At 40.0% G+C, this 12423-nt stretch overlaps 1 protein-coding gene across 2 annotated transcripts in view; it reads left to right on the top strand.

Moving 5' to 3' along the window:
* The window catches only part of SLC12A8 (solute carrier family 12 member 8), a 188467-nt gene that overhangs the window by 95891 nt on the left and 80153 nt on the right, over positions 1 to 12423 (top strand). For both annotated transcript variants that reach the window (XM_072613747.1, XM_072613748.1), the window contains exon 6: positions 10475 to 10588. In XM_072613747.1, the coding sequence (XP_072469848.1) occupies positions 10475 to 10588 (114 nt within the window). The remainder of the gene's footprint in view (positions 1 to 10474; positions 10589 to 12423) is intronic.

Here is a 12423-nt window from a genome sequence, read left to right on the forward strand (position 1 = left end):
TGTAAATTCTGTAGACTCTGAGAATGATTGTAATTTTATAGGACTACAGGCTTAGGGCAGGAATGGATAGGTGTAGAAATGAAGGCTCAGAGAATGAAGGATGATTTTCCCAAGATCACACAGCTAGTAAGGAGCTGAGGCAGAATTTGAATCCATTTCCCCCCTCTTTACAATCCTAGGATACAGGAAGTTCTATTTGTTACCATCAGTCAGCCTGGCAAGTGAGTTCTGGTTCTTTTCGATGTAATCCAATATAGCCAATGTGTATTAAGGATCAACTATAATGATAACGGGGCAGATAGAGTGGAAGATCAGTCCAAATCTGGCTTCAGACACTTACTGGCTGTGTGACCCTGGACAAGTCAACTGTTTGCCTCAGTTTCCTCATCTGTAAAATGAAATGGAAAAGGAAAAGACAAACCACTGCAATAACTTTGCCAAGAAAACCCCAAATTGGGCCATGAAGAGTTGGATGTGAAATAATCCTAACAGTTAGCATTGTCTTGCCAAGTACTTGACCTGTGCTGTTTGATTGGATCCTCACAAATAACCCTGTAAAGTAGGTGCTATTATTGCTCCCATTTTAGGAGTCTGAGGGAAGAAGTTAAGTGACTTGCCCAGGGTCCCACAGCTACTATCTAGGGCAGGATTTGAATTCAGTTCTTCCTGACTCTAAGGGTAGCCCATTCCATCATCTATAGGGCACTGAGATAAAACATAAAGAAGACAAAGGCTCCTGTCTTCGAGGACTTTACCGTCCAGTATTGGGTTTGAACTACAATATAAAGAGCTATTATACAAAATACATAATAGAGGTCATGAGACAGGAACCAATGTATCATTTGGGTAAGAAGCAAAGGCGTTGGACCTGGTTGTGTCTATGTTTCCTTCTAATCCTTCTGTGGTAGATTATTATTCGCCAAACTCTGTCAAGGACAGGGGGATTCTTTGAAGAAGGAAAGCAATATGTGACTGATGTGGAAATATGTTTCATATGTTTATACGTGTAGAGCCTGTATCGGATTGTATGCCCTCTCGGGGAGGGGGAGGAAATTTAAAACTCAAAATCTTATAAAAGTGAATGTTGAAAACTAAAAATAAATTAATTTAATTTAAAAAACTAAATAAGAAGGAAAGCAAAAACGTTTTAGAATAATTCACAGTCCTGCTGAGTGAGAGGAGACAAAATAACGGAACAAATAATCATGACATGGGGCTTTCTTTATGGAGTTGGAAGGTGACAAAGAGCTTTCCCCACCACAACAAAGCAAAAACAATGTGGTAAACTAGGGTGTGAAGCCGGATGCTCCTAATTTAAGGGGTAGACAAGTTTTGTCTCTGAGAAGTGAAGAGACGTGCCCCAGGGCAAAGTGGAAGAAGGGAGGCTCAAAGTTGAATTTCCTCTGATTTCCAAGTTCAAGGGCACCTTCCACTGTGTCACCCAGCCTCGAACAGACGTGACATTTCCAGGGTTTCCCAGGGTTTCCAGGTTCTGGCAAATATGACCCTCTCTCGGTCACTGGTCAAGAATAATTTGCTTTTATATAATTACAAAAGGGCCTCCCATCCATGACCCTTCCCGTTACCCTGAAAGGTAGCTGATGAAGATATTATTAGCACCTTCCCAAGGGTGAAGATGTAGAGGCTCAAAAAAGGCAAATGACTTGTCGCTGGTCACCTGTGGAGTGTGTAGAGTGAGCCAGCATTCACTTTGCATGGTGCCTGTAAATGTTTGCTGACTCTCAGGGTCAGCCAGCTACGGCCCAGGTGCCAGTTGCCTGTTTTTGTACAGACTCAAGAACTAAGCATTTTTAAAACACTAAAATAAAGTTTTATTGTTCTTAAAAATGTGGGGGGATGCCCCCAAAATATTCGTATCTCTCTGAGATTGTACAAAAACAGGATTTGGGATGGGTTTAACCTTGGGGCCATAGGTTGCCAGTCCCTGGGCTCAATGATTCTCTCTCAGAGGAAACTGGGAGGAAAGAAGGGCGGAAGGAACCCTGCTTGGGACTTGATCTGTTGGAAAGAATTCCAGAGACAGCAGTGTTCTATAGGGAACCACCTACCCAGCTGATGAGAGGAAACTGAGGTAATAATGAGTAATGCTATGCCCCTTCAGCTGCTTGATCAGGATGAGAAAGACTTAGAGTTCGGATGGATATGATAACCATCTTTTCACATTGGCAGCTAGGTAGTGCAGTGAGTGGTTAGAGTGCCGGACCTACAGTTAGATTTTTCAAATCTAACTTCAGACGCTTCTGTCTGCCTCAGTTTCCTCATCTGTGAAATGGGGATAATAACAGCCCCTATCCCACAGGATTGTTGTGAGGATTAAATAAGATGATAATTGTAAAGTGCTTAGCACAGTGCCGGTCCTTGTGTTAAGTGCTGGATATGAATATTAGCTATTGTTATTACTATTATTATTTCTTTCAAAAATGCTGCTCTGTGGAAGAGAAACAGCCCTGGCTTCTGGAATTGGAGGACTTGGGCTCAAATCTTGCTTATTACCTGCATGATAAGTAGTAAGGGCATCTCTGGGCCTCTGTTTCCTCTTTTGTAAAGTAAGGGGGTTAGGCTAGATGGCCTCAGGTCCCTCCAGCTCTGGACTGGTGGATAAGCCAATGACCCTGCCATTAGACTTGATCCACTTGGTCCCAGAGGATAGAGCAAAGAGCACAGAGGGTGGTTAAGGAAAAGCACCCCATAATTAAAGCTGTCTCTTTTGAGTAGAATGGGGCAGCTAGATGGGCAGTACACTGAGTGCCGGACCTAGAGTCAGGAAGACTCACCTGGCCTCAGATACTTCCTAGCTATGTGATTCAGACAAGTCACTTAACCCTGTTTGCCTCAGTTTCTCCATCTGTAAAATGAACTAGAAAGGAAGTGGCAAACCGCTCCAGTCTCTTTGCCAAGAAAACCCCAACTGAGTAGAATGGGCTGCCTCTGGACATTATGTGTCCCCACTATCCCTGGCCCCAACTCTCCCCTCTCTTTGAAGTCTTCCAGCAAAAGCTGGATTGTTGGCAGTGGTATAGAAGGGATTCTTGGCCAGGTATGGTTTTGAGTCGTATGACCTCTGAGGCGCCTTCCAACTCTGAGGTCCCGTGGTTCTCATTCTGTGACTCATGAGCTGAAGTCATGAACACCCAAGATGGGAAAGGGTAGGAAAAAGTGGCCATTTACATTTTCCCGTCATTCCAGTGACTCAGTGGCTGGCTTGAAGCATTTCTGTTGTTCAGTTACATAGTCACTCCATGCAGATGGCATTCTTGTTTGTAATTTCTTCCCATATACCTGGACGTTGTCAGAGAAGGTCAAGAGGTCATGGCAATCAGTGCTAGAAGAGTCATGATGAAACCTGCTATCCAGCTCCCAAAAGAGAAAGTTAGACTCAGACCGCAGGCTGAAGCATATTTTCTTCTCTTTCTTTTTCTTTCCCTTTTTTTTCTTGGAACATGGCTAATATGGACATTTGTTTTGCATGTCTATGTATACTAGTAATGGATTTTATTTTTCTTGCCTTCTCAATGGGTGGGGGAGGAGAGGGATGAGAGAGAGAGACAATTTGGCACTGAAAATAAAACAAAATTGAATTAAAAAGAAAAGCCACGCGATATATGTGTTGTTCATCAGACTGATTTCAAGGCTCTTGGGTTAGGGGCTGAGGTCCGTTCCCCAGCATCCCTTTCCCTGTCCTCCTGATCCTCACCAGTTTTGGCATCATTGTTCAGAATGGAAAGAGTCCTGGGTCAGGAAACCTGAGTTCAAATCCAAGCTCTGACGCTTACTAGCTCACGGATTGTTATGAAAAAAGCATTTTGTAAAGCTTAAAGTACTCTATAAATGTAAATTTGGGCGGGAGCTGAGATCAGTGAGTCAGTCTGGCTTGGTTGAGCTCATGTCCAGGGCAGTAATAGAAGCTGGCTAGAGTGGTTTTTCCCTTCTGTAATATTGGTCAGTGAGGTCAGCCAGTGGGGAAACGAGAATTGACTCTTTTATGTGGGGGGTTGGACTTCTCCCTCCCCCACAAATTTAATGGAAGGAAAGATGATCTCTGCAGAAGAAAAGTCAATCAGAATATTAGCACTGTGTTTGAGATTTAATGCACCTGGGAAAATGTTAAGGCCAAAGAGAGATATCCACAGATTCCCAATCCTACCCTCTGCCTGAGAAAGGCTAGACCCCATTGTTTTTATTATTTTTTTCCTATGCAGCAAAAATTCCTGAGAAAGCATTTATATAGCACCTACTGCATATCAAGAACCTGTATAAATGTTGCCTCGTTTGGTTCTCACAAGGACTCTGCAAGGCAGATGCTATTATTATCTTCATTTTACAATTGAGGAAACTGAGGCAAAGTGACCTCCCTAGAGTTACACAGATAATAAATGTCTATGATCAAATTTGAACTCTGGTCTTCTTCATTCCAGGGCCAATGCCCTATCCGCCACAGCTTATAGCTGCTAGATGTATCAAGGAGCCTTTGCTCAGGCCAGAGAAACTGGTTGACCTCAAGCTCCCGTGGAAGCAATACTATTTCACAAGGGTTGATTTTTTTCAAGTCTAGTCAAAACAGCAGACATTTATTAAGCTCCTACTATATGTGTGGAAAGAAGGAGATGGATGACAGATGCTGAAGAGAGACTTGATAATACTTAGCAACTAATTGGACAGAGTGGGATTGGACAGAGAGACAAGAAGAGCAGGGGGCTGGGAGAAGAAAAACACAGGGGTGACTATGAGTCTGGGATCCTGTTCTCAGGGATGATTCCGAAGCAGGAGCCTCATAACACACAGCCTATGGGGCGTTCCTTGGCCAAGGACACCCGACATTTTAAAAACCATGGAAACACGCTGTGCAAAAGAAGCTCCTTTGATGAGATAGCAGAAGGCTCCTCTCCTCTCCATTTAAGCCTATTTAAAAACCTTGAGAAGTCTTCAGGTCAGAATGCTTTGTTTTTCCTGGTTGGGACATAAGTTCTTAGCGGTTGTGAAGAATGGTTACTATAGCAGTGTGGATGGAGGCAAGGTGTAGCTATGAAAAGGGGCTGCACCTGTTGCTAGGCAGCGCTAAGAAGAGACGCTTGAGTGAGTAGTTGAATTCCTCTGTTCTTTAAGAGAAAGTGGAAAATTACTCCCGTCTAATTTGGAAAAGATCAAAGGAGATCAGGGGCCCTGGGTGGCATGGGGGTGTCCATGTGGGCCCAGCATCTCTTTCAGCTTTTGCTCTGTGGGCAAGGAAAGAAGCAAGGTTGGAGGAGAGAGTAAAAATGGGAATAATAAATATTTCCTCAGCAGTCAGGGAAGGATACTCCTACTGGCACATCAGAGGATGAAAGCTAGGGTAAACTAAGGAAAGCTGCTTTCAGAGACTGTGATGGAAACCAGGTCTGAGGTTCCAGAGTGTGACCAACCTAGGAGGGGTCCGGGTTTAAAATAAGAATTCAAGGTATGTTAGAAAGAAATTCTAAAGGGAGAATCAGAAACAATGGATCTCAATAGACCAGGGTTTGAAAAACTCTCAAACATAAATTTACTTAGGAAAGCTTTTCCTATTTGATAAGAACTTCTGGGAAAACTGGGAAAGCAGACTGGCAAGGATTAAACTTTGACCAACAGCTTGAAACGTATTTCGCAATCAATTTAAAATCTTAATATTAAAGACCATACCATAAAAAAAATTAGAAGAGAAACAGATCATAGATGTCTCAAAGCTATTTATAGGAGATGTCATCTCAACTAAGAAAAGGATAGTTAATTGCAAAAGATAAAATAGATAATTTTGATTAATGAAATTGAAGAACTTCCCCAAATTAATGCATTTAGGTTAAGAAGGGAAGCAGTGAAATGGGAAGAAAATCTTTTATTTGTTTTTTTCAGATAAGAGTTTGGTACATATATGCACATGTATATATTATTTATCACACACACATATACACACACACCCCACTAAAAAAAAAACCATTCCCCAACAAATATGAACAGTTCTTAAAAGAATTGTAAGTTCTTAAACCTTATGAAAGAATGCTCCTAATCATTACTGATAAGGAAAATGTAGATCAAAACAACTCTGAGGTTTCACTTCATATCCAGCAAATTGGCAAAATAACAAAAGATGACAATAGTCAGTGTTGGAGGATTTGTGGAAAGATAGGGACACTATTACATTGTTGATGAAGCTCTAAGTCAATACAGAAATTTTGCAAATAAAGTGACTAAAATGTCCATGCCCTTTGTTTGGCCCAGAGAATCTGTTTCTAGGTATATACCTCAAGGACGTCATTGACAAGACGAGAGTCCCCATATACACCAAAATATTTATAGGGGAAGTTTTTATAATAGCAAAGAACTGGAAACAAAGTAGATACCCATTGATTGGGGAATGGCTAAATAAATTGTGGTACAAATTTCCCCTTGTAATATTATAGTCACTTTTACTAAGTAAGTTATTCTTGGATGTAAACCTAGTTCTTTTACCTTCTATAATACATTCTAAGTTATCTTTATAGTGGTGGCAGCTAAATCTTGGGTGATCCTGACTATCACTCCTTGATACTTAAATTCTTTTTGGTTGCTTGCAGTATTTTTCTTTGACCTAGAAGCTTTGGGTTTTGGTTATAATATTCATTTTTCTTTTTCAAAGGTAACTGGCATAGTCTTTATAGTTCTACTTTGCCTTTCTGGTATGAGATGCTTTATATTTTTTTTCTAATTTTTCTCAATCTTTTTACTATGTTTTAGCATTTCTTGTTGTGTCCTTAAGTCACTGGCATCTATTTGGTCCATTCTAATTTTTCTGGAGTTTATTGCTTAGGCAAGGTTTTGTACCTTTCCTGCCAAGCTGTTAATTGTCTTTCCAATTCTGTGTGTGTGTGTGTGTGTGTGTGTGTGTGTGTGTGTGTGAGAAAGAGAGAGAGAGAAAGAGAGAGAGAGAGAGAGAGAGAGAGAGAGAGAGATTTCTTTTCCATTTTTCCCTATAGAGCTCTCACTTAGTTTTTAAAATCATTTTTTAGCTCTTAAAAATAATACATTGTTACTTTCTGACTAGACTTGTGTACAGGCTGTGTTTTCCATTAAAGCTCTGCTGAAAATGTTTTGGAATAATTTTCTTCTTGTAGCTTTGTATCTTGAGCATCTCCTGGGGGCTCTATAAACTCTTTATAGTGGGATTTTTTGTTTGTTTTTACTCATTCTTTCAGTCTACTTCTTGACTTTGAACTTTGTGTTAGGGATAGTCTCTAAATACTTCTGGGAGGAATATCTAAGTTGAGTTTTTATCTTCTTGGGTCCTTCTCCTTTCTGAGGATACTGAGTATTATGTTATTACAGGATCTTAGGAAATAGTTTAGACTGGGGAAATTACAGGCTTTCAGTGCTCCCAAAACAGTGTCATCTGGGCCAAATTCTGATCACTGCCCTTCTAGTCTGCGTTCAACAATCTCCTGACCTGGGTTTGGGTCTGCACAATATGCCTGTGAGCTTGTCCCTGGTTGCAAGTTCCAGTAGACTGCTGCTATCAGTCAAGTGGGACACTGAAAGTTCAGAGTGACAAAACTATAGGTTCCCCTTTGGTCTTGTATTCCTGCCCTGGTTATTCCACTGCAGACTTCAGATTGGGGTGGAGGCTGGACCTAAGATCTCATTCTACTCCTGAGGTTAGAACCATGCAGCTAGCGTATGCTTCTGAATTTGTTCTTTGTTCAGTACATAGACTAGGTCTCCTTATCCCTGGACACCACCTCTGGGTGCAGATCCCCACCCCATTGTACCCTGGATCAGTGAGTAGTGAGTGACAAGGTATCACACATCCTACACAAGATTTCAGTGCCTTGCTATGGGTCTTGCACCTCTTCTTGCCCTTGGGCACAGCCTCATTTTTCTTTCAGTTCCTTAGCACTAGAAGGTTACATAAGGCATGCTCCTGACTAGGAGCAGTGTTCACCACGATGCTCACAGTTATCCCAGGTATCTACAAATCTCTCCATTTCCCTGAGCTGGAAAATGACTACTGTGATTTTTTTTTTTCCCTTATATTTCCTAAGCAGGACTTGGTTTGGTACATTTTCTAGCTGTAGAATGATTAGGTTGGAGGAGCTAGAATTACTACTTCCTTCTTAGATCTGCTGAGTTATTACTCAGCAGCGTATTGCTGTGCCGTCAGACATGGTGATTGTGATGAATACAGAGAAACATGGAAAGACTTACACAAACTGATGCAGTGTAAAGTAAGTGGAACCAAGAAAACCTGATACTCAGTTACTGCAATAGAGTAAATGGAAAGGACAACCATCACATATAATGCAAAAATGAAAGTGAACATTGCAGAATTACAAATAGAAAACATGGTTTCAAAGAGGAATAATGCATACATCTCTCACTTATTCTTCTACAGAGGGCAGAGAGGTCTGGGGATATGGAACAATGCAAATATTTTCAGACTTTTTATGTATTGATTGATTTTGGTGATTTTTCTTCTCTTTTTCCTTAAAAGTTTTATGATATATAGAATGTTTCTCTAGGAGAGGAAAGGGATACTCAGAGAAGTTTAAATCATATAAAAGCAAAAAAAAAACCCAGTACAAATTTATTTATTCTTATATTATTCTTCAGTGACAAACAACCAACAGAAAAAAACCCATTAATCAAGGTTATTCTGTGAATAAAATCAAGTTTGGATTAATTTATAATTAATGATATTTAAGGATTAATTAGGGCAGATAGATGGTGTACTGAATAGAATGCTTATCCTAGAGTCAGGAAGACCTGAGTTCAAATCCAGCTTTGAATATTTAATAGCTGTGTGACCCTGGATTAAGTCACTTAATCCTGTTGGCTTCAGTTTCCTCATCTGTAAAATGAGCTGGAGAAAGAAATGAAAAACCACTCCAATATCTTTGCCAAGAAAACCCTGAATGGGGTCATGAAGAGTTGGATACGACTGAACACAACAAGGATTAATGAGAGAATTCCCAAGTGTACATTGAAGGGGTACCTAGAAGTAGAAGACAGAACAGGTGCTAGCTCTCTTCCCAGAGACCCGACAACTTGATCCCAAGATCTAACTTCTAGCTTTCTAACTGTAGACCCTGTAAAATATGCCACTGGAACTGGAATTATGAGTGTTGTTGGCTCCGGACTTGATCTCCAATGGATCTTTAAGAAAGGATTTAAAGTTAGTTAGAGCGCCTTGAAAGAGTCCTCTGCTTTTATTGATCCTGTTTGCTTTCTTTGAAAACTTGCTATGTAGGTACTTGTGTTAAATCTAACCATATTAAGCATAACAGAAAACAGGGGGAGAAAGTTCAGAAGAGGACACAGTCAAGCAGGGCAGTGTTACTATGACTGCTGTATTTAATATATGCTTAAAAAAATAAGTGGCAAATAATAACTCATGGTTTCACTCATAATCTTCCATTTCTGTTTTTTGTATGTTAATTTTGATGTTTGTCAAATTCATAATAATTTTTTAAAAAGTATAATGTTTAGTAATTCATTAATTCAGCTATTTTGTTGTTGTCATTTTTCAGTTGTGTGACTCTTTGTGATCCCATTTGGGGTTTTCTTGGCAAACTCGAATGGCTTGCCATTTCCTTCTTCAGCTCATTTTACAGATGAGGAAACTGAGGCAAGCAGAGTTATGTGACTTGCCCAAGGTCACACAACTAGCAAATGTCTGAAGCTAAATTTGAACTCAGGTCTTCCTGAATTGAGGGCTGGCACTCTATCTATCCACTGTGCTATCTAGCTGCCCTCATGTATTTTAACAGAATTCTATTTATTTTAAAAGTGAATGTATACTTATCTAGGTATTCAGCAAACTATGCCTATGGTATAAGCATTCGCGTGTAGAACATCTCATCATGACTTGAACATGGCTATTACTTGGTGATGTTCATTCTAATTGCAGGAAAAGAAATAAATGACCTCTTAATCAACTGAGTTAACATATGTAAAGCAATTTGCAAACTTTAAAGTGGTATATAAATGATACATAGATGATTGATCACAGTAGATAAAGATACCACAACTTGGAGTCAGGAAGACATGAATTCAAATCTCACCTCAGACACTTATTAGCTACATGACCCTGGACAAGTCACTCAACCGTTGTCTTCCTCAGTTTCCTCATCTGTAAAATAGGGATGATGATAATAATAGTGCCATCCTTCAAGGATTGTTGTGAGACTAAAAAGGAGGTAATATTTGTAATGCCTTTTGTCAACTATAAAGAGCTATGGAAATGCTAGCTATTATTATTTTAGTTGATGAATTTGCAGTGCTAAATTCATAGGATTACAGGATCATAGGGTAATAGGGTTAGAAGGTCCGTAGAAACCATACAGCTCAAACCCCTCATTTGACAGATGAGGAAACTGAAGCGTAGAAAGGTCAAATGACAACAGACATTTTTACTTATAAACTAGAAATACCCTCTGACCCCCTTTCTCCTGCCCTTTCCCTGTTTCAGACCATGGCTTTGTGGGGTACACCCCAGAACTGCTACACAACAACACGCTGCCAGACTACAGTCCTGGGGAGTCCTTCTTCACCGTGTTTGGAGTTTTCTTTCCTGCAGCCACAGGTACGGTCATGAGTATGCTCTCTCTTTCTCTTTCCTACTGGAGGTGATGGGTGAAGACAGCTTGCCGGGGTCATGAGACTTTTTCCCTTTCAATCCTGCAAAACCTCCCTGATTTCATTGGTGTGAGTACTTCCTCCCCTGAGAGTGTGCCTCTCCCTCACACCATAGCAGATGGTCAGTCATCATGAAGTTACATGGATCAAAAACTACGTCATCTGGTGGCCAGACCTCCAGCTGTGGAATTTGAGAGTTGTGATTCTCAGTGGGGAAAGCAGGGAGGAAAGACTGGAGAATTTGGATGGGAAAGAATGACATATAAAATTGGTTTCCTTTGTAGGCCTATATATTTTATTGTATGCATTGAAAAATACGTTTCTGAGAAGGGTTCACCAGACTGCCAAAGGGGTCCCAGACACTAAAAAGGTTCTGGATGGTTGGGTCTTGGGTGACTGACATAAAGTCTGTTCCTAGGTTCATATTCAAAGCTTTTCTAACTTGAGAAGTATGGCTTAGTGAATAGATCTAGATGGTACAGTGGATAGAGGACAGGATTTGGAGTCAAGAAGACCTGAGTTCAAATCCACCTCTGACACTTACTAGCCATAGGAACCTGCACAAGGTACCTTTCAGATTCAGCTTTCACATTTATAAAGTAAGGAAAAGTATTACCTCCCATTTACCTCCCAAGGTTGTTGTGAAGTTAAAATGAGATAATATTTGTAAAGCACTTTGTAAACTTTCAAGGCGCTATAGTAATGATAATAATAATATATAATATAATAAATTAATATATTATACTATATACTATATTCTATTATATACTATGTGTTGTGACTATTATATAAGTGTAAAAATAATTATAATGTTATAAATTATAATGACTATTATCTGGGTTTGATTCTGGCCTCAGATACTTAGTAGTACTTAGTGACTCTGGAGAAGTCATTTCAATGCTATGAACCTCAGTTTTCTCATTTGTAAACTGAGATTTGGTGGCTTCTGAGGTCTCTTTCAGCTCTAAATCTATTATTCTATGACCTCATGTTAGGACCCAGCAGAACTTGTAAGCCCCTTGAGGGTAGGAACGTTCATTTGCTTCATTTGGTATCCCAGAACTTAACATAGTGCCTGACGTATAGCAAATTCTTAATAAATTGATTGATTGTGTTCCATGGATGCAGCCTTTATGGGTCCCCTTCCTGTTGTGATAAGCCACTAGACAAGGCCTTTTGTGAAATAGGCATTTTCAAGAAATTTATATTCTCACTTTTGCTTTCACAAGGGAAATGTGGAAGAGGTTATAAGTCTAGCTGAGTGGAGATGCCTCATTCCCTTAACTCAGCATTGTCTTTTATCATCCCATTCCTTTAGGATTTATATACATCTATATGTAAGTCCATATAACAAGGATCTATGATTTTTGTGGGTTTGAGAACTGCCCCCTTTCCCAACAGATTTTAACCAGTCTATAACTTGCAGACTTTTAGAGCTGCTTAAGTTTCAGAGAGGTAAAAGTACTTGTCCCTAGGCACCCAGATAGTAAATATCAGAGGCAGTACGTGAACCACCTGTAAGATTCACACCCTATCTACTGGACCATACTACCTTATGTGTTATATTGTACATGGTGACATTCATATAGGAAGGTAACTTGGTGAAGTAGATAGAGTGCCTTGGAGTATGGAAGACATGAGTTGGATTCCTGCCTCAGGCATTTGCTAGCTGTGTGACCCCAGGCAAGTCACTGAATATCTCTGTACCTCAGTTTTCTCATCTGAAAAATGGAGATAATAATAGCACCCACCTTACAGAGTTGTTATATGGATCAAATGAAA

This window comes from Notamacropus eugenii, chromosome 5, assembly GCF_028372415.1.
Source record: "Notamacropus eugenii isolate mMacEug1 chromosome 5, mMacEug1.pri_v2, whole genome shotgun sequence".
NCBI lineage: Eukaryota > Metazoa > Chordata > Mammalia > Diprotodontia > Macropodidae > Notamacropus > Notamacropus eugenii.